Raw genomic sequence first — 21469 nt, 5'->3', positions numbered from 1 at the left:
TCCAGCGCATTTTGAATTTTAAGCACTTTTAAGGATATTTATTATTGGTTATGTTTTTTAAGCCCCAAGATGTTTCTCAGTTACAGATCTTACAGAGGTGTTTATACTTGATCAAAGGTTGGATGAATGACAATTTTCTCCAACTTAATATACATTAAAATGCCCATTATTAATAAAAAAAAACACATTATGTATTATAAGAATAAGTATTTTGTGTTCTGATTTTGGATTTTTCTCATTTTTCTGTGAATTGTTTTACAACTGTTGTTAACAAGAACCTGCTTCATCATAACATATAATCAAAAGAATATAATAACTATACGTTTGCTCTTTCTATTTTATATTGAAAGTTTGCAAATGTAGACTTCATTGAAAGTACTGCAGTGGGACATGTTGCCCCAGCTGCACATGATCATTATCTACCTTTCACATCTACATATCATCAGAAAAATACTACTGGTCATTTTCCCACAATGAGTGTATCAAATATAAATAATTTAATATTTAGCGTGAAAAGAAGAATGCCATCTGCAGGCATTTATATTTTGCAGTTTGGCTATTTGACATATTGGTGCTAAACACACTGAAATAACTCAGCTGGGAGCGCGTCTGACTGAAGATCTGAAGGTCGCTGGTTCAGTCCTGGGTTTCAGCATTTTGGTAGTTTTCTGTGGAGCCCAAAAAAATCCTGGTTGTTGTTTTTAGATATTTTACCAGAAGAAGGCTCACTGGAGTCACCACAATGGATCATCTTCCTCCACCTAACCGCCTTAACCCCATTTTCCTCTGTCCCACCAGTCCTCTGCATGTCCTCCTTCACTACATTCATGAATCATCTGCTCCTCCTGCCTGGCTTCAACTCAGTGCCTCCAAACTCCAGCCACTTCTCCTCCTCTTCTTTCTTCACACAGTTCCCCAAGCAGAACAGGAGAAGCTTGGTTGATGGAAGGTGGGTTGCAAAGCAGCTTGCAGATGCCCAAGAACTCTGGGTAGTATAAAACAGTTTGAACACCATGCCCTGTATGAGATTTTCACACTGAATGTGTGTCATGATTGGAGACTGGAGGCAGAATATTGCACTCACTGTGAAAAAGTTAACTAGATCAGGGCAGCAACAATGGACAAGTCGAGAAAATGAAGGCAACAAGAAACAACTGGGAGTGGAGCACAGATAAAAACAATCACTGGTGGAGACAGAATGGGGGGCAATTACAGTTACAAAGGAAGGGGGGAAGCAAAACTAGAACAACTCTCAAAGTAAAACAAGAAACATGACGGAGACAAGACTCCATACTAACAGATGCATGAGACAGTGGGAGGAAGGTAAAGGGAACCAATAAGGGAACTAACCAGAACTAAAAATAAAAATACAAGAACCAAGGAATCAATCGAAAACAAAAGAGAAAATATGAAATAAGAATCCCAAACAATACTCAGAAAAATCCAGGACCGCGACATTGTGCAGTTGCACCATCAACTGATGTTGGCTGGCACTGAGATCACCCGATCTGTCGGGGCTGCCCAGGCTTGACTTTGGTCCTTGCTTGAATTAATGCTATGCTGGATTTAAGCTATTACTACTGTGAGTAAAAGAAAACATAATTAGAATATAGTGCGCTTAAATTTGCTTAGATGAGGGGGTCCAGCTGTAGATTGGTGAATGTCTGTGTGTTTTAGTTTGGTTTAGCTATAGGCCTGAACTTGTCATAACTTAGAAGTAGGTTTGCAGGAGACTCTCCACATGCTTAGCTGTAAAAGTAAGACAACAAGAGGTCAATGGCCCAGTGGATGCAGAGTGGGGGTCTCAGTGCTTGTAATATGTTTTGTATGTTTTGTAGAGGAATTTGGTGTAGCTTGGGTGAGGGGAGATGGACTTTTATGACCGGCAGGAAGTCACATATACAGAGACACACACTCACTCACGTGCACACACATACACACAGGTACGCGCACACACAGGTACTCACGTGCTCGCACATACATACACAAACACAGGGTTTACAACACACCATGTGGGTTTTACGATGGGGTCGCTTCTATAAAACTGGTTGTAACAAACAAAGAAGTGAAGATCTGCAGAGGGACACCGGCCTTGCACATCTCCCCTTCTAGAAGGTGCATGCGTAACTGAAGATAAAGAAAGGTTTTGTGAAATGACTACTGAGTCCGGTGCCGTCTCTGGATGCCCGAGGAATAAAATAGAACCGGGGTGAAACTGCTTTACGTAACACTACACATGGGAGTTTCACTGCACTATAACAGTCAAGCAGCTTGGTGTACATTTGAGCAAGAAGACATCTGCATTTTTATTTTAATTGTCAGGCACATGCTGAGAAGAGAGAAATTCTGTGCTGGCACAGATAAGCAATTACACCCAAACACTGAAGTTTCTGGAACAAATCTCATTCTCTGCTGCAATGCAGTATTGGCAAATGAGTCCAGTATAATGGTCCCCACAAACAGCCCTGTCTCCTGCTTGTTTGTCCCTAGACTTGTAGCTATATGGCTGCACCTATTTAAGATACACATACATACTTATTACTGAAGCATGGGTGAGGTCTGGCAAATGTTATTTTCACTCTCTGTTCCCACTATGTTTTATTTTGAAGGCTTCAGTGCTGTAGCATGGGATTGCTGTCATCAAAGGGCAAAATATCATCCCTGCGCACAGAAAGCTGCTTCAGCTGAAAGTGACAACAGCTACAGAGCATGCGTGTGTGTGTGTGTGTGTGTGTGTGTGTGTGTGTGTGTGTGTGTGTGTGTGTGTGTGTGTGTGTGTGTGTGTGTGTGTGTGTGTGTGTGTTTGGATTTAAGAAATCTGTGCACAGGATGCAATGAATGCAGAACACCAAGAACAATGGAGAAGGGAAAGTAAAAGGAGTGGGGAAGGAAGAAGAGAAAGAGAGTAGAGTTAGGAGGAGTAAAGGGACAAAAAGAGGAAGTATGAAAGCAAAAGACAGACATGTAGAGAGTGGCACGCGCACAGCCGGTGAGGATTCACAATAAGAAAAGGAACCAGGAGACAGGTGACTTAATTACAACAGTGAAAGAGATCGTTTAAATCAGAAAAAAGCTGACACTTAAGATTCCGCCTTTGCTGTAGATCTTTACTCACTTGAATCTGACAGCAATGACACTGCAGTAATGCCTCTGAAAAGACTTTTTTCCTTTTATATTTGATTGAAATTTATAGGTTTTTTATGCTGTATGTATCAGGTATATCACTATGCTTAATTGGGGAAACATTAATAATGTTGGGGTATTCTAAGCGACTGGACTTTAAGTTTCTTGAAGACATTTCAACCTCTCATCTGAGAAGCTTCTTCAGTTCTAAGACCTAATGGTGGAGAGTCCCAGGTATTTAGGCCCTAGTGGGAGCTGTATTTTAAGAGGGTCGTTGACCCACTATTGATCATGTGCCTCATTACATGAACAAAGGTGTGAAAAAGGGTGTGGGTTTGGATGAAACCATGTGAGACCTTGCCTCAACCTATCATGTGACCTGATGAGATCACCTGACGCAAGATATGAGTGGGCGTTAAGGCACCTGTGAAGGGATCTCAAAACTAAATTGTAGGTGGCAGACAGTTGGTGTTGTAATCCACCCCCTCTGTTCAAAAATGGTTGTTCACAGTGGACATACGTGGCTACTTCAACTCCTCTGGCATCCTCGAAAGAGTGGCCTTTGGCCTTCAGATGCAGACGTACAGCTCGTCCTGTCGAAGTGGCTGTTCTATGTTGTGCCATGTGTTTATGAGGTCGAGCATATGTATGGCTGTTTGGTTTTTCCAGTGCAGTTCTGAGCAGTCGTTGCTGCACTGTAAAGGTACACAACATTGTTTGCTTTGTCTTTGGGATGAACCAGTTTTTGTCTAAGTGGCTGGCTGGGTCTGAAGTGCACTGGGAAGTCATGCTTGGAGAAGATTCACCTGACTTTCTATGATAAACCTGCTGGGATAACAATGTTGTTCCACTTGTCCTTCTGTTTCTCCCTTCTTTATTGTGTATCTTTGCCTATTTGATGAAAGCCCAAATGGACTTTCCATGACCTGGATGTCTGACAATCAACACAGACAATGTTTGGGTATATTTATGAAAGAAGCTTTCTACAGCTGTAGGTGGCAGATAAGAGCGACGGAAGTACACAAGTAGCGAAATACATCATGTGTTGGCTAAAGCAAAGACCTATTACTGTATAAAAAGTGACACTTCCTTTGAATAGTGGATTTTTAGACTGCCCCTGGAGCGTGTCATGGGCACCATGCTATTGAGAATTGGGTTAGCATTGAGCCTGTTAGTTCAGAGAGAAAAACACAACATGGCCTGCATCCATCCAGGGAATATCATATAACCAACCACTAAGTAACAGAATAGACCACAACTGCATGAAAAGGGGAACCCTAATTGGACAATATCATCTGTAAGGCTTCACGTTCCCTTTTGATATAAAACTCCCCCCCCCCCCCTTTTTTTTTTTTTTTTTTTTTTTTTTTTTGTAGTATTTGAAAAAAGAAAAATAAATTATATTCCTTCTGGCCAACTACCTGTTGGTGGTCCACTGGAGGCATTATTATTGCACTGAAAATCTAAATTTCAAAATCATTCAGTGAATATTATTTTAGTTTAGTCTGTTGTTTTCAAACCACAAATGCGTTTTTATACTCAATCAGACTGAACTGACCCCGTATTAAAGCCTTGATGTTCTGCTGTTCACTTGGAAAGCACCCCGCTTGTTGCAGCGCATTAAACCTTAAGAGCCCAATGCTACAGTGTGTGCCAGTACTCCACCTACTGTTCATAAACAGGAACTACAAGGTGGTTGAGACAGGACACATTTTCTGGTTGTTTTTGGAGGGGGGGGGGGGGGTCAGAGAAATTTAATAATAATGTTTTATTTATATGCAGCTTTTTTCCCCCACATATGGGGATTTAAATAAGGAATTTTAACTTGTGAGTATCAGTCAAAGTCAGCTTTATTGTCAAGAGATCAAGACTCATCAGACGAGGCAACATTTTTCCACTTGTCCAGTTTTGGTGAGCCTGTGTGAATAGCTGACAGGAGTATCACACAGTGTGGACTGTAAAAGGTATGTTTCGGACCTCAGACCATTACAGAACCACGAGAGCTGTTGCCCATCTGGGTAACGTAATAATACGGCCCACAACTATTGCATAATTCCTCAGTAATTTAAAGGAATTTCAGTTATTTTATTTGAAGTTACAAAGTAATTATATTTGTCGACAAAGACTTCATGGTAAGTATACTAGAATAAAAGGGTCACGTGTCATGACCCAGGAAGCAAAGAAATAATTATATTGTAAGTATATTTAAGTAGTTAGATAATTTTAAGTAGTTCCACTTTTCATAGTAATTTTGTAGAAAAACAAAATTTAAAATACTTGAGTGTGAGCCATATTTTGGAATGGATTAATCTTGCCTTTTCACAGCATTATTTTTTTTTGAAAACTTTATTTAATTTGAGTTATGCTGATGCGCCGCTCGGCGTAGGAGGAACTAAGTGCTAAGTAATGCTGTTTATTCAACTGTCCTGTTTTAAACAATATAAATGTGATAAGGACAGTTCTCCTTTGCCAAGTAACAAGAAAAAATAAGTACTATCAAAATGTGTAGGACTATGTGACCTCACAGTGATGGAGCCTAGTCTAACTTTTTTCTTGCACAATCACAGCTCAAACATAACTTTTAAAGGAGGGTACAGAAGTTGGAAGTACCTGGAAGTTAGACCAAGTAAAGCCACTCCATAATACAGCCTGCCCCCCAAGAAGTCCAGTGCACTTATATTGTTTGTTTTCCCACAAATTACACCATACTTAAAATTACTTACAGTATAATTTATGTCTCCTTTCCTGCAAAATACCCAGAATTTAGGCACTAGTTAAATATACTTAGAATATAATTATTTCGTCTTTCCTGTAAGTTGAGTGATGCTTAAAACTACTCATACACGACCTAACATTACTGCTTTAGTTATAATTATTTCTTTGTCACCTGCAAAAACTTGACTTGTTCCAGTATACCTACCTTTAAGTATTTGTAGATAAATATAATAACACTGAAAAAAAAATTAATTCGTTGAAGATCGATTTTATTACAGGAGAATTGCGGCTTTGGTTCGGGCCGTGAGCGTTATCCCCATCTGTGGCTGGTAAGTGCACGTCTACATCTAGGTGTTATTTAACTGAGGGCCGGATGGGGCAGTGGTGCTCCTACGCGCCCGCTTAATCAACCGCGCGTATCATGCGCAAAGAAGAACAACTGACCACTCTCGACGCGGCTCGGCGGTTGTGCTACTGTAAACACCGGACGAGCGATTTTTTTTCAGGTAAATGTATTTATTAACACGAGTTTACACGCTGTAGAAGTAGTCGTTTTTATTCTTAAAGTTGTTGCCGTAACGCTGTCGCTGTCTGTCTTTTCTCAGTCGACTCGTTGTTATGGAGCGATGCTTTAGGTAGGAAGAGCACAAGAAAGCGCTTAACTAAGCTACTAGCTTCTCCGTTCATCACAAGCTTTTAATCGCAGTTAGCTTTGCTGCTGTGGTGCCTTTAAGGGGTGAAATTAAAAGTTTTTCTACGTAGGGTTGAAAAAAAGGGGAGCAGTAAATTAGAGTATGCTTGTTTTGTTTCTTTTTTAAATTATTGTTATTATTACGATTATTGCTAATATTATTATTATTGTTATCATCATGCTGGCTAAGGTGGAAAAAAATGTAGCAATTTAAAACGTCCCTGCTTATCAGCTATATCCAATATCAGCTCGCTGGCTTTTCTCAGGAGTTGAGAGCTTAACAGTAACATTATGTGTTATTGCTTTGGCCTCATGCTATGCCTCATTTACATGAGATTGAGATGCATTTCCCAAGACATACAGGTATTATTTGATGTAGTCCTGAACTTGCCAAATACTTGCCTGTCATTTCAAGAGAAGAAGAATAAATGTTACCCCTCTTTATAGTAATGTAACTGTTTAAAAAACAAACTTTGTCTATTTATCTTTAATATATTTCTTGTCTTATCTAAAGCGACAGCAGGGATGGTTCTTCTGGCTCCACGCCACCACCACCATCGCCTCCTCCTCGGGTCCTCCCTTCCCCTCGTCATCCCCCTCCTGTGCCCTCCTCCTCTCCCCGATCATCCCTGACTCCTCCTACTTCCCAGCTAGGAAGACTGAATTTTGCAGGAGCGGTGATGGATGTCAGTAAATGGCCCCTGTTCTACCTGCTGAGTGCTCAGGAACTAGCTACAGTGCGACAGGCCTGTGTCTTTGGCACCACTGCCAATGAAGCAATCTATATCACCCATGGAAATGAGGTGAGGAGTGCACATTTGATAGTTTCTGTTTATGATATGAGCTCTTTAAATAGCACTCGAATGATTGTACTTGTTTTGTCTTCCTTATATTTGTGCCTGAATCTAATTCTGACTTTACATGAAGTGTGTCGTTTGCTCTGTAGTTACGTGACAGTTTAAACAACAGGAAAACGTATGAAGCCGATGGGGTTTGCTGTGTGAAATGCCTCCAGTGCGCTTTTTATGTGAAGGTTTATTTCATAAGCGTGTGTTTTGTGGGGAAAGAAAAAATATGCCGCAGGAGATCCTGCATTGTTTTCACTTTCCTGTTTGAATGCCACCATACCAGAGCACAGCTGATCTCAATCAAAACGCATAAGTCACACAATGAGCATCTATTTGCTTTGTGTTTGTTGATAACCTACAACACAGCACTTTAAATGTGTATCTGCACTGTGTCTCTGTATTTTGAAACGTGTGTTACTGTTTCCAGGTGTTTGTGTTGGGGTTAAACTGCAGTAGCTGCCTTGGTACAGGAGACATTCTGAGCACTGTTATGCCGAAGAAACTGGACTTCCTACGAGGGAAGAAGGTAGCCAGTGTGAGCTATGGCAGCGGACCTCATGTCCTATTGGCTACTGACGGTAGGCTGTTTTTTTATATTTATACAATGTTTTCATCCTGCTGCATAAGCATTTCACTGTATAGTCATGTGCTCAATATTGGTCAATTTCTACAGAAAGGTTGACTTTTTTCTATTGAACAGTGGAAATGTCACTAATATGAGCTTAACTCTTTCATGCATAGTGGTCACTACAGTGGACAGCTATTCAAAGGCTGTTTTCTTGTATTTGTGTCAGTGTTGATGGTGTACTTGCACATAAACCACTACATTGGACACTGATGTGTCAGTCCATACACATCAGTTGTATGCACATCAACTGATGGACATACAATGTATACACATCAACCCTTTGAAAAGGCAAAGCAAGTTTATTTATACAGCACAATTCAACGGCAAGTTGATTCAAAGTGCTTAACAGAGACATTAAAAAACAAAAACAAATAAAAAGCATGATTTACAATGGGGAAAAAAGGAACAGTAGATAAAATCAGTACCGGTAGTTAAAATGTAAGTTTTGAAATTTAAGCTTAAAAGTGTGGATTTGGTGCTTTATTCAAATGCAGCTGAGAACAGGTGAGTCTTCAACCTGGATTTAAATAAACTGAGTGTTTCAGCTGATCTGAGGCTTTCTGGGAGTTTGTTCCAGATATATGGAGCATATAAGCTGAATGCAGCTTCTCCGTGTCTGGTTCTGACTCTAGGAACTGATAAAAGACCGGATCCAGATGACCTGAGGGATCTGGAAGGTTCATACTGGGTCAGCAGGTCACTGATGTATTTTGGTCCTAAACCATTCAGAGCTTTATAGACCAGCATCCATCCTCTGACGGACAGGCAGCCAGTGTAAAGACCTCAGAGCTGGACTGATGTGGTCCACTTTTTTGGTCTTAGTGAGGACTCGAGCAGCAGAGTTCTGAATGAGCTGTAGTTGTCTGACTGATTTTTTTAGGTAGACCTGTAAAGATGCTGTTACGGTAATCAAGCCTACTAAAGATGAATGCTGAATGATGAATGGACTAGTTTTTCCAGGTCCTGTACATGTAAATAAATAAATAAGTAAATGTTTAAAAAAAATAAGTTCAAAAATCTTTTTTTCATACCTAAAGATGAATAAAAATCCTGATTCAGGTTGTCATAATTCATGCATGAAAGGGTTTACCTGAACTAAAAAATGTGCTAATAACATAAATAGAAACTCAGACACTGTATAACCAAAACCTGTATAACATTGACAGCTTAAATTTGTTTTTATGTGTTGCAGATGGACATCTGTTTGCATGGGGTCACAATGGTTACAGTCAGCTGGGGAATGGGTCGACCAACCCGGGACTCTCCCCCGTGTTGATCACCGCTAACCTGCAGAACAAAAAAGTGAAAGAGGTGTCGTGTGGCTCACATCACTCTATGGCTCTCACTCTGGATGGAGAGGCAAGTCCTTTTTTATATATATTTTTTAAATTACCGTTAAATGTGTTTAGCGTGTCTTTTCCTGTCTCGCTCTGTTCTCTTCTTTTCCCCTCACCCCCAGCTGGTCCTGGCAGATGCTTCTCCCTGAACCTGGTTCTTCTGGAGGTTTCTTCCTGTTAAAAGGAAGTTTTTCCTTCCCACTGTCACCAAGTGCTTACTAGTGGGGATCAGCTGAGTGATTAGGTTTTCTCTCTATTATTGTACAGTCGTAACCTTACAATATAAAGCATATTGAGGTGACTGCTGTTGGGATTTGGTGCTATGGTGCTGGATGGTAAACAGTTTCCATTCACTCTTAAACAACAAAAGAAAAGAGCAGGGATGGCAATAGTAGGTAATGAAAAGAAATATGTGGCACACATAATTTAATTAAATTAATAAAATATCATCAAATATGACTGAAATTAGAATATTCTTATTTTTATGTACCACTCTAAATAAAAAGTTTAGCCCTAAGGGGGTCACCCTTATATACCTTGACCTGCCACCTTGAGGCCTTTAGGTGTCACACTAAGAAGTTTGTCTTTAACCCAGCGGCATTAAAGCTAATGGGGTTGTTTGTGTGGTAAGCTGGAAAGGCTGTTGCCATTTAAAATATTACTAAGTGTACGTTAAGTATTGCATCCTTTTCCCAGTTTGTTCATGTACATTCAAGTTGTTCTGTTTGAGATGTTACTCAAACAGAACAACTCAGAGTACAGCATCAATAACATCATTCTGAGAAAGGTGTTTTTTCTCACACTACAACATTGTCAATCCTCTCTAGGTCTTTGCATGGGGATATAATAACTGTGGCCAGATTGGTTCAGGCTCCACAGCCAACCAACCCTACCCCAGGAAGGTCACCGGATGCCTGCAGGGCAAGAATGCATCGGGCATCACGTGTGGGCAAACCTCCTCTATGGCTCTTGTCGACAATGGAGAGGTGATGTTAAATAAATTCTTAGTGATCTCATTGAGAAATCTGAACTTGATGTGGTAAACAGGGTGGCTTTTATTTCTCTTTAGGTTTACGGCTGGGGCTACAATGGAAATGGGCAGTTGGGAATTGGCAACAATGGAAATCAGCTGACACCTTGCCGTGTCGCTGCACTCCAAGGGATGTGCATTCAACAGGTGAGACATCCAACAACCACATGAATGAGTTTTTAATATCAATAATTGCCTTGAGGATGACTCATGATTTGTGCTGACATCTGATTGGGTAATTTTTTTTTATCAGCCGCATTTAAATCCATCCCTACCTTCCAGATTGTATCGGGCTATGGACACTGCCTGGCCCTAACCGATAAAGGGCTGCTATATGCCTGGGGAGCAAATACCTATGGTCAACTGGGAACTGGCACCAAGAGCAACCACCTCAGCCCTGTGCACATCATGGCTGACAAAGAGAGGTAGGAAGGAGAGGGAAGGGTGTCGGACGTTTCCTGTTAATATTTAGTTTCCTGTCCTCATTTCCTCCCTCTGTACCTCTGCCTCCGCTCCTGGTCTTAAGTGGTCGTCTGCAGTAAACAAAACAATGCTCTTTCCCTAATTGTAGATATTTTGGGGCAAATCATGCCACAGCAAAACAGCTTTCAGACTTTTGACATGTTTCAGTACAATAATTAAGAAGGAAAAGCTTCCCTGTGTCTCTAATTTGGCAGGGTCGTCGAGGTGGCAGCATGCCATTCGACACACACGTCGGCAGCCAAGACCCAAAGTGGGCAGGTATAGCATTCATCTTTCAAAGTGATGCACAGTCTTGTATTTCTTTGGTTTCTGGAATTCTTTATTCTAAAAAAAGGACCAAAAAAATCCAGGAGCATTATCATTTCACTCCTCCTCCAGGTTTTTATGTGGGGTCAGTGCCGGGGCCAATCCATTGTCCTGCCACACCTCACGCACCTCACCAACACAGACGACGTCTTTGCCTGCTTCGCTACGCCATCCGTTATGTGGCGCCTCATGTCTATGGGTGAGAGAAGAGACAACAAATTGTGGATTATTTGTGTAAAAAACAAACAAAAATGAAAGCTGTCTAAGTACTAGAACTGTTTCTACTGCGGGGGGGTTTTCTTCTAGAGCAAGATGACTTCCTGACGGTTGCAGAGGCTCTGAGGAAAGAGTTCGACAGTCCAGAAACGGCTGACCTCAAGTTCAGTGTTGATGGCAAATACATCCACGTTCACAAAGCTGTGCTGAAGATCAGGTGTGTTTATTATCCACATAGCTATAAGTGAAAGATAGCCTTGATGCATTTGGTAGCTGTGCTTTGTTTCAGGGCAGTTAAGGCAGCCTGTGATTTTTGTTGGCAGCCCTTAACATGTCAGGTTTTGACTATTTGACCATTTGTATACATTGTAAATAAAGTATTTTTATCGCGGCTAGGTGCGAGCATTTCCGTTCAATGTTTCGCTCCCAGTGGACGGAGGATCAGCAGGAAGTGATAGAGATTGGCCAGTTCTCGTATCCCGTCTACAGGTCCTTCCTGCAGTTTCTTTACACAGACACTGTTGACCTTTCGCCTGAGGATGCCATTGGTTAGTATGAATGCAACTGTTAAATATGTTCTTAGAGTGTGTAGAAGGATGTTTTTTTTTTTTTGACACTGTGTGTTTGTGTGTTGTGCTGCAGGCCTGTTGGACCTGGCCACCTCTTATTGTGAAAACCGCCTGAAACGCCTGTGTCAGCAGATCATCAAGAGAGGAATCACTGTGGAAAACGCCTTCACCCTGCTGTCTGCTGCCATACGATACGACGCAGAGGTACAGTTATAAACAGGTTTGTCAGGTGGATAAGCTGAGGTGGTAGATAAATTCACATTTTGGACCAGACGACCAAAATGTTTGTGTGCCATGAGCTTGTGATCTTGTTGCCTTTAAAATAATTGCTTTAAAGACGTGGATCAGGTCTGCGACGACTCACAGTCAGTGTCAATCTTCAAAAATGACTTGGGTGCAATAAAACTGCAATACGACAGTTAGTCTGCTATCAGTTTGAGCTTGGGTCAAGGCTGCAATTACATGCAATCTGTTTGTGATAATGTAGTGATTAACTGTAATAAACTGGCCAAAATGAAGGACGTACACACATATATAAACAGAAATTTATATTAACTGCACACATTCAGAGTCAGAACCTCAGACACCTGAACAGAAATTCCTCCAGAATTCGTGACGTTGTTGCTGCAGGGCAGCAATTTCACAGCAGCCGCTCAGCAACCTTGCTGTGTAGAAGAATGCAAGCAGTCGAGTCGGGTCCTCTATTATACTGATCAGCGCACTCACACGGTGATTGCAACATGTTGACAATCAGTCTGTGTTTAAATATTAGACAGCTGTTATTTGCAAACCTTCACCAGTCTGTCTGAGAGTGATGGCAGTCTGCCCGAGTCTGCACTATGGTATAGCAGCAAAGGAAAACTGTCAGGGATTACAAGGTTTAACACCCTGTAAAATAAGCATCGGAATGTTTGTTCTTTCTTTTGCAATCTAATCTCCTTATTATTTTTCTATTGTTTGATTTTCCAGGACCTGGAAGAGTTTTGTTTCAGGTTTTGCATAAACCACCTGACTCGGGTAACTCAGACCGAAGCCTTCTGGCAGGTAGACGGCGCAATGCTGAAGGAGTTTATCAGCAAAGCGAGCCGCTGTGGAGCCTTCAAGAACTGAGTGGTGCTTTTAGGCTCCTGCGACCTAAAAAAGAAAGAAAAAAACCAACTAATGACCGAGTGGATTTGGTCACGCTGCGTGTGCAGCAGCAGAATGCAACACCACAGTTTTCACATTCCTGTTGATCCCATCCACGACAAAAGAGGAGGCCCTTTCTTGAAATACTTATTTATATATACTTTAAAGAAGCACTTAAACAACATTATTCACAAGATGCTTAAACTGGATTTTAAGCTGCGTTATCTGTGGATCTAAAATGAGCACTTTGGCCAAACCCATGGCGCCTTTTCTGTGGAAGTTCTTTACATATGTTACGTATACTTGAATTTTTTTTATTTTTTCTCAGCAGCGTTTGCTTTGTTCATTTACTTTCTGGAAAAGTTCATGTGAGGGACCAAAGATCTGGAAGGAATAAACTACTGACCTAATCTAAAGAGATGAACACTGTAATGTAAACATGTTTCACACACTTAGCAGTAGAGCCCAATTTATTGGTGAATTGATTGCATTGGTTAATTGCCAGTCTGTTAGTGTTTGCGTTCATACAGGAAAACTTAAGAAAGTAACGAGGAGATGGGAGAAAGACCCTTCTACCATGTTATGATTGCTGACATTGCATAGTTTGTCCACCAGCTGACACAGGGTAAGTTTGGCATTACCTGTTGGAGCACCTATAGCTGATCTGAGCAGAGTAAATAACGTAGCAATTTAGGGAAATTGATTTGTTGAGTTTCTCTGAAATGAAAAAAAAAATATTGACCAATATATCAGACTGTAAGATTTTTGAATCACCAAATATCTGTATCGGCCTTAGATATCTTATATAAGTCAGGCTCTAATTTGGTATTCAGCAGCTCTTTGTATTTAACTCAAAGCAACTGATTGATAAAGACAAACTCATACATATACATGACATACACAGCTGATGCAGAGCCTTCTGTGGTTTGTTATGAGTTGCTTGCTTGGTAAATGTCCTTTGTACATTTTGGGAAGTTAAAACCTGTTATACTAGGTGTGTTCATTCTGCCTCACATTTCCTCTGCAGCACTACAGTCATCTCTTTATATTCCGTAATACTAAGAGGTTGATTTTTTAAGCTTATTCAAAAATCTATGGAATATATAGACTGAGAAAGTTGCGCTTTTCAGTTAAGAAAAATAACCGTCTTTGGTAAAATTACGACATTAGCTCCTTTTTTTCTTCCATTGCAAGTAAAATGTGTTGTATCTAAGGCATGTTGTACTGTGGAAACTTGCTCAGGTTTCCGCATTATTAGCATTTTCATCATTACAGGTTGGTTTCTGTGTTCGGGCAAATTAAAAATAAATCTACAAAAGTACTTAAGAGGAATTCATCTTAGTTTCTGTAGGTTTTTCTATATATGGAGCAGAAATTGCACTAAACAAAGCTACAGGATACATTGCATATTAAAGAAAGAGGAATGCTTTGAAGCACTTTTTTTCATTCTTTCACTTTGTCGTCTGATGACCAAAAACTCCCTGTGCGTCCTAGCCTTTAGGACAACATGTCAACCATGCCGTCTCCCAGTAAAGCCAATGTGAGATCAATTTCTATTTCCTTGATAGGTTTCTATTTCTTGATGTACTCAGATGCTTGAGGAGGAGTTTCTGTTCGCTCCAACTAAAGCAGAACTGCTATTTATTATTAAGCACAGCTTCAGTTCAGGCTGGAAAGTAATTTAGGATGCTTTGAGAGCTTCTGTGGAAATCATTGTTTTCGGGAAATGAGGTCTAGGTTTACAGTTTCTGCTTGTTTTGTTTTTTATGAGCTGTTCCTTCTTTTTTTTTTTATGAAGTAATTTAAACTGGAAGAGTAAAACTGATTTGCATATTGTATTCACTCTCTCTCACTCACTCACACACACACACACACACACTCACTCACTCACTCACTCACTCACTCACACACACACACACACACACACTCACTCACTCACTCACTCACACTCTCTCTCTCTCTTTGTTATACTTTCATCGTTTAGGAGAAGTTTATAAAACCATTAGGTCCATGCTTATATTCAGCTTACAGCATTGCAGTGTTTGGGGTATGCATTATTATTCTGTTGCTGTTACATACTTGAGACATACTGTATTATTTTACTTTTTTAATTTAGCTATGGGGATTATATTTCTGTGATGAAATAAATATTTCTTAAATCTGATTTGTTCACTTGTCATAACAATTTTTGTTCTTGTATATTTTTGTATTTTTTTTATTGTCTAGCTCTTTATTGGCTCTTTGATGCAAACAATTATGTTTTATGGCAAAATGATAACGTGAAAAATATACATGCAAATAGAATGATATAACATCTATAAATCAAAATTATAGATGGGAATGTGAGATTTTAAAAAGAATATATCACTTAAGGAAATTTTTTATAAAAAGTGGTACATTTTGGTGAAATTTTAGTAGATTTTTCATTAATAAAATGTATAAAAATGAAATGTATTTATCAATAAAATGACAAACAGTATCCCACATTCTTGATTTTTAGTTCAAAAACGCTTTGTAACAGTCACAATTGTGTGGTGTGTCTTTAAGACAACGTAAGGTAAGGGTTAGTGATGTCACAGGTATGCGCCACTGCTCTCTGTGGAGAATGAGAGAGTGTATGGGCTCGGAAAAGTGTATGGGCTTAACTGCTTATGTTTAGCAGTTGAAATGATTAGTACTTTGTTGCGTGCTGACAGCCAACCAATTGGCCCCGCCCATGTGACAGCGTCAGAAAATATTTCCGGAAGAAATCCGGAACTGTTAAGATACCGTCCACTAGCGAAGTCACAGAAGAACGGCTCCTTCCCCTTTAAATAAGAGGGAGGCAGTTTCTGCTTGCGGTAGAAAGACATGAAGTTACGTTCGTTCAAGTATTTATCGGCTGTACAGTGTTTTATTAAGAATCATTGTACCGTAATACGCGAGTTAGTGCTAGTAATGTTAGCACTGTAACACTGTAACTTAAAAAGTCACCGGTTGCTGAGAGTTACCGTTACTCATCGGATTTCAACGTGACTTTAACTAGTCGTTATAAAAAAAAATATTCTGAAGTGTAAGTTCATATTTGTACGTGAATTTCTTTATTGGTGCAACTTTATTTACCAAATCGGTGTCTTTTTATGCTTTTATTTTGAAAGCGTCGGTTGAAAATAGTATTCATGTGACTATCCAACTTAACAGTAAAAAGGATACCAAAAGAAAGCTTCATCCGGCTCTTCTCTTGCTGAACGTCGGGTCGACGTATTATATCGTTTTCTGTAGCTGACAGATTGATTGAATGGAAGAAAGCCAAATATGGAACCGAGCCGATCCGGGCCGGTCCACACCGTGTCGAGAAACAAGAGACAGCAGCACCCAGACTGACAGCAAAATACAAGGTGAGCCAACTGGAGGAAGAGTTCTTCCAGTAGTTTAGCTTCATATTTTTCCCTTCTGTCATGCCACAAAACCGCAGCTTCATGAGATACAGTTTACCAGAGAGGCACTTTAAATGGCCACGGCTGACAGCCTTTATTTACACATTACACAATGCTGCATATATTTATCTTAGACTTGGCCGATCATCTTATCCTATTCACATTATATGGCAAAATCCCCATCCTCAGATCAATACACATAGGTCTTCACCTGCGTGTATCTGAAATAAATGTTATATTTTTCTAAGTCTCAGTCAACAGGCCAAGTTAGCTTCGGTGGGGCCTTTAAACCATGCAAACATTAGTAATCTTCATGGTATATATTCTCATCCAAGCATGTGTTACTGCAGCTTTTCAGGAAAGCATTGTGCACAAGATGGCTTAATTCAGCTTTGTCTCTGCTTCAGGTCATGGCCCCAGGTTGTCAAAGGTAAACCTCTTCACCTTGCTGAGTTTATGGATGGAGTTATTCCCTCAGGAGCAAACAGAGGAGGATGGTGGTAATCAGGTTAGTTTGAATATAAAAAACACAGTGATGTATGCAATCTAGGGAAAAAATCATCAAGTTCTGTGGAGCGATTCATCTTTACTAGCACTTGTGTGTAAAATTAATAACTGTAGCTGTACTGTGCTTCAGCTCCATGGGATGGGTCTGGTGGTGGTGCGGGAAAGCAAAGTGGTGGGACTTCATTGTTCAGGAGCTGAGCTCCACGCTGGACAGGCAGCCATCATCCAACATGGTGCTCGCCTGGCTGACTGTCAACTGTACTTCTCGAGGAGACCCTGCGCTACTTGCCTGAAGATGATCATTAACGGTGAGTGGAGAAGGAGGCATGATGCAGGAATGAGTAGACGGCATTAAGGGAGCCTAAAAACAACACGCAGCGTGAATGTGTTTCTGTGTCACACTCTCAAATAACGAGATGTTCTTGATCAGGCAGAACTACATATCTTGCTGTCACTTTGAGGCACCACCCTAACTGTAGTCAGAATAACTGCAGCCTTTCTGGTACTGCACCTCCTTTCATTTACTTTCATTTACTTTGAAGTGGACCTGTTTTATAAGACTTGGCGAGCAGCCTCTTTATGATCAGATTGGAGGAATGACACATTGAGAAGTGAACACACTTAGAAACTCAGGACAGACTTTGACACCATAATGATATATTTATTTACTGTGAGCGTATGACTGAATATGTCCCACAGGTGTTGCCGTACTGTTGTAAACTGCATTATCGGCATTAAACTACATCAGCAGTTTGCTGAACTTTGGAGCTCTGTTCTCTCATTCCCGGGCAAAGTTAACTAAGATGGATAAATGCTGTTTGCTCTCCTCCTCCAGCTGGAGTCAGTCAGATCTCTTTCTGGCCCGGGGACCCTGAGATCAGCATTCTGAAGTCCACCTCTATGAACAATCCCAGCTACTGCGGTCCAGCTCACTTCATCTCAGAGGAAGCTTTACTAGACGCTGTAGCAGTAGAGAAGCTCAAGTCCAACAGCCGTCCTCACATCTGCATGCTGCTGCAGCCGCTGGCACCCGGCCTAGCGCAGTTTGTCACCGAGACGTCCAGAAATTGTGACTTCACAGAGAGGATCACTGATGACGACCCAAAGCAGAACACAGAGGAGCTTTTCAACAGGTACCTTACTATACTTACTGTATCTGCTTCTGCACAGCAGCACTTTTGAGCTATGTGCTGAATTCTCTTTCTAATAAGTTATACTCAGTTGCCTGGTATATTTTAGAGGGAAACCCAAGGAGGTTCTCGACACGCACCCAAAAAACCCCAAACAAACTGAACCTGAAGCAGAAATCTCAGCTGATGAGAACACCAGATGGTTAACTCAAGAAAACGGAGGGGAAAAAAAGTCCAGTTTTCATAAATCAGTGTCAAACAATATAAAATAAATGTGCACATCATTATTTATATTACAGTGTAGTGTGCTAAAGTGCATCAAAACAAATGAAGTCAAAATAATTGTTTGCTTTGTAACTGTAGTGACTGCAGAATTAACTTAAATATGAGAATGACGTGGCAGAGAGAAACCTGAAATCTGTATCTGATTCATGAGAGCAGAGTAAATGTATAGAACCAAATTATTTCAGCTGTGTGGTTATGAACAGTCGTAGGACGGTTATTGCTTTCCTAACACTTAAATTCCTGACGTAGGTTTGGTCAGAATTAAAGTGTGGGGTTTGGCAGGTAGATATTAAGAATAAACTCTCTTGATGTTATTATGTATAAAACCGCCCACTATATATTTTTATTTTTTACTTAATATTTAAAGGTGCTGGAACTCCGTTGCATCCTAGTTTAACCTCTGGTCAGACTTCAGCCATCAAAGGGCAAGAAAACCTGTAGATGAGGCACAAAGCAAAGATTATTCTGCAGAAATAATTAGAGAACGTCTTTCATCTTTAAGTTAACCAGAATGAGAAGGAGAAATATTTATTGAGTGAATCAAACTCAAGTCGCGAAACTGCTGGATGACCACAGCTGGATTTTCAGCCCGTTTATAAGAAATATTCTGTGTCGTTCCAGAGAACGAATGAGATGCCTGAAGGATTTCTCCAGACAGTTCCTGGTTCGTAAGTCCCAGCTGCATCAGGAGATTTTGAAGCACATGGGCCTGGAGAATTTTTGCGTGGAGCCTTACTTCTCCAGCCTGAGAAACAACATGAGGGAGCTTGTGGAAGTTTTAGCTGCAGTGGCTGCCGGGGTGCCACAGCAACACTACGGCTTCTACAGGTTAGAAACTCTCAAATTTATCTGTTTGTCAGCACAGACATCGCCACGCGCTTGTACTTGACGCTCATTTGATCGTGTCCCTTCTGTGAACCAGGGAAGAGTCGTCAGTGCCACTGCCCCCTTGTCATGAAGATGTGCCCCAAGAAGTGGCTCGTCACTGCATGATCCAGGCCAGGCTACTGGCCTACAGGACAGGTGTGTTTGGTTATTCATAACACACACTACATTCTTCTACATTCTATTGCATATTGCCTGACAAGCATCATAACAACTGCTGTTTGGCTGCAGGACTTTTTCCTGAGTGATGTCGTAAAGGTTATGATCATTTCTAACAATGACCCTGTCAATAGTTTGCTATTTGTTTCCAGCTTCTTATACATGCATAACTGTCATTTCAGAGGATCCTAAAGTGGGTGTGGGCACTGTGATCTGGGCCAAAGGACAGTCGGTGAGCTCAACTATTCTCCTTTTGATTTGATTTAACTCGTTAATTCATCACAAGAGTAGACTGTTGGCAATTCTGTGTGCCAGTTCGGGTAGGATTTGACACCAGATTACAAGGTGACAAACTGACAAAACCTAATAACATCAGGCTCGTACAGAAGGAGTTTTTTTTTCTTTTTTTTTGTCTGCACAAAATTGGATTATATAAATCCATTTATGGATGATTGTATTAATGCATTGAGGTTTTCAGTGTGGGTGGATGCAGTTGTGACAAATGTCATGATGATGAGCCCAAAATGTTCAAATAAATCCTAACGCGTTCCTCAGATAGATTTAACACCCACACTGATGTTGTTAATGTAGTATTTTGATCTGTCCCCTCATCTCAGGCTGGCTGTAACGGAACAGGGTGTCTCTACCTGGTGGGCTGTGGGTACAACGCTTACCCCGCAGGTTCGCAGTACGCCGAGTACCCTCAGATGGACGCCAAACAGGAGGATCGCCAGAGACGTAAATACAGATACATTATCCACGCAGAGCAGAACGCCCTCACCTTCAGGTCAGAACTTGTCAGAAATGGCGGGAGGGGAAACATGAATGCAGAAAATCAGTGTTCATCATCGCTTGATAGGTGTTCCTCCTCCTTTCAGGACACGAGACATCAAACCGGATGAGCCAACCATGCTTTTTGTAACCAAGTGTCCATGTGATGAGTGTGTCCCTCTGATCAGAGGAGCCGGTATCACACACATATACACCTCTGACCAGGACCGGGACAAAGATAAGGGAGATATTTCCTACCTGCGATTTGGCACCCTAAAGAACATCAGCAAGTTCATAGTGAGTCCACAATGTTTTTCTTGTTTTGTTTTTGTTCCCTTTTATTTCATACTGTTTATGTTTGATGTTTGGAGTATATCAAACCTCCATCAATGTAGACATTTCTGCAGCTACAGTAAAGTCCAGGGTGCAGAAACGGGTCATTACTTCAGCAAACATAGCAAACGTAGACTCGGAAAATATGTTGAAAAGGGAGATGTATGTTAATTTATTCTGGTGCATAAGGGGATCTCTGATTCAGCAGCTTCTGGATGTCTTGCTTTTTGAAGATAAGGCTAACATGTCCTTAAAGAATCTGACATTTATCTGTCCTCACAGTGGCAAAGAAGCCCTTCAGTGTCCTCAGCGCCAGCTTTTCATCTTGCCAGTAAGTGGCACCCTATGCCTTTTTTTATTTTAACCATCTTCACAGATACATTACAGAAAGGAGTTATGAATCAGCCAATTTTCCTTTGCTGATTCGAGTTTTAACCACAGTGCCATTTATTGCAGACGGTTGTGTCAGAAAGCACAGCAGACAGACTGAGAGTGAGAGCCCCAGCAACAAGAAGCTGTGCACCAGCATGTCCTGCGAATCACCTGCTGTGAGCCGTCGATAAATCCACGTACCTAAAAAACACCCCCCACAGAGGCAGGTTTTAAACTTGCGTGCCACAGATTTGATCGTTCACAGCTGTAATAAATAGAGCTAAATGTTGTTTCCTTCATGAGCATCAAATCTGTGGCACATATGATTTTACACATATGTATCTTTTCCAAGTCCGGTCATTACATGAGTGGAGAGTTGGAAACAAACTGAAATCAATGCAATGCAATGACCTCAAAGGGACACCACTAAAAGCGGATTAATAGATCCATCGAAGATTAAAAAAATAGGTACAGAAACTATGGACAATTTTTTTTTTTAAGCGTTTATAAGATACCACAAAGAAATAATTTATTTAA

At 40.7% G+C, this 21469-nt stretch overlaps 2 protein-coding genes across 4 annotated transcripts; both read left to right on the top strand.

Annotated features, from left to right (window-relative positions):
- Positions 1 to 6291: 6291 nt before the first annotated feature.
- Positions 6292 to 15238, top strand: rcbtb1 (regulator of chromosome condensation (RCC1) and BTB (POZ) domain containing protein 1). Of its 2 annotated transcripts, none has more exons than XM_086283179.1 (14): positions 6292 to 6344; positions 6444 to 6473; positions 7044 to 7332; positions 7805 to 7955; positions 9198 to 9364; positions 10170 to 10328; positions 10412 to 10519; positions 10655 to 10797; positions 11050 to 11113; positions 11234 to 11360; positions 11468 to 11594; positions 11774 to 11925; positions 12020 to 12150; positions 12916 to 15238. In XM_086283179.1, exons 2-14 carry the CDS (start codon positions 6457 to 6459, stop codon positions 13054 to 13056), a joined length of 1776 nt encoding a protein of 591 aa, XP_086139305.1. In that variant the 5' UTR covers positions 6292 to 6344; positions 6444 to 6456; the 3' UTR covers positions 13057 to 15238. The 2 variants fall into 2 exon arrangements, with proteins under 2 accessions (XP_086139305.1, XP_086139306.1); XM_086283180.1 differs by having other exon boundaries at positions 12020 to 12166; positions 12916 to 13047.
- Positions 15239 to 15705: 467 nt separating this feature from the next.
- cdadc1 (cytidine and dCMP deaminase domain containing 1) lies at positions 15706 to 21222 on the top strand. 2 transcript variants are annotated; one of them, XM_086282405.1, is made up of 12 exons: positions 15706 to 16126; positions 16336 to 16451; positions 16898 to 16998; positions 17128 to 17305; positions 17833 to 18130; positions 19034 to 19240; positions 19335 to 19435; positions 19639 to 19688; positions 20074 to 20243; positions 20335 to 20524; positions 20843 to 20891; positions 21017 to 21222. In XM_086282405.1, exons 2-12 carry the CDS (start codon positions 16352 to 16354, stop codon positions 21121 to 21123), a joined length of 1551 nt encoding a protein of 516 aa, XP_086138531.1. In that variant the 5' UTR covers positions 15706 to 16126; positions 16336 to 16351; the 3' UTR covers positions 21124 to 21222. The 2 variants fall into 2 exon arrangements, with proteins under 2 accessions (XP_086138531.1, XP_086138530.1); XM_086282404.1 differs by having other exon boundaries at positions 16255 to 16451.
- The last annotated feature ends 247 nt before the right edge of the window (positions 21223 to 21469 follow it).

Source organism: Aulonocara sp. 'chitande type north' Nkhata Bay, linkage group LG23 (genome assembly GCF_057382095.1).
Source record: "Aulonocara sp. 'chitande type north' Nkhata Bay isolate Kocher_YH1m ecotype deep benthic linkage group LG23, A_spYH_male_GT1.1, whole genome shotgun sequence".
Taxonomy (NCBI): Eukaryota; Metazoa; Chordata; class Actinopteri; order Cichliformes; family Cichlidae; genus Aulonocara; species Aulonocara sp. 'chitande type north' Nkhata Bay.
Note: the sequence above shows the minus strand (reverse complement) of the source record. Positions and strands in the feature narration are given on the sequence as shown.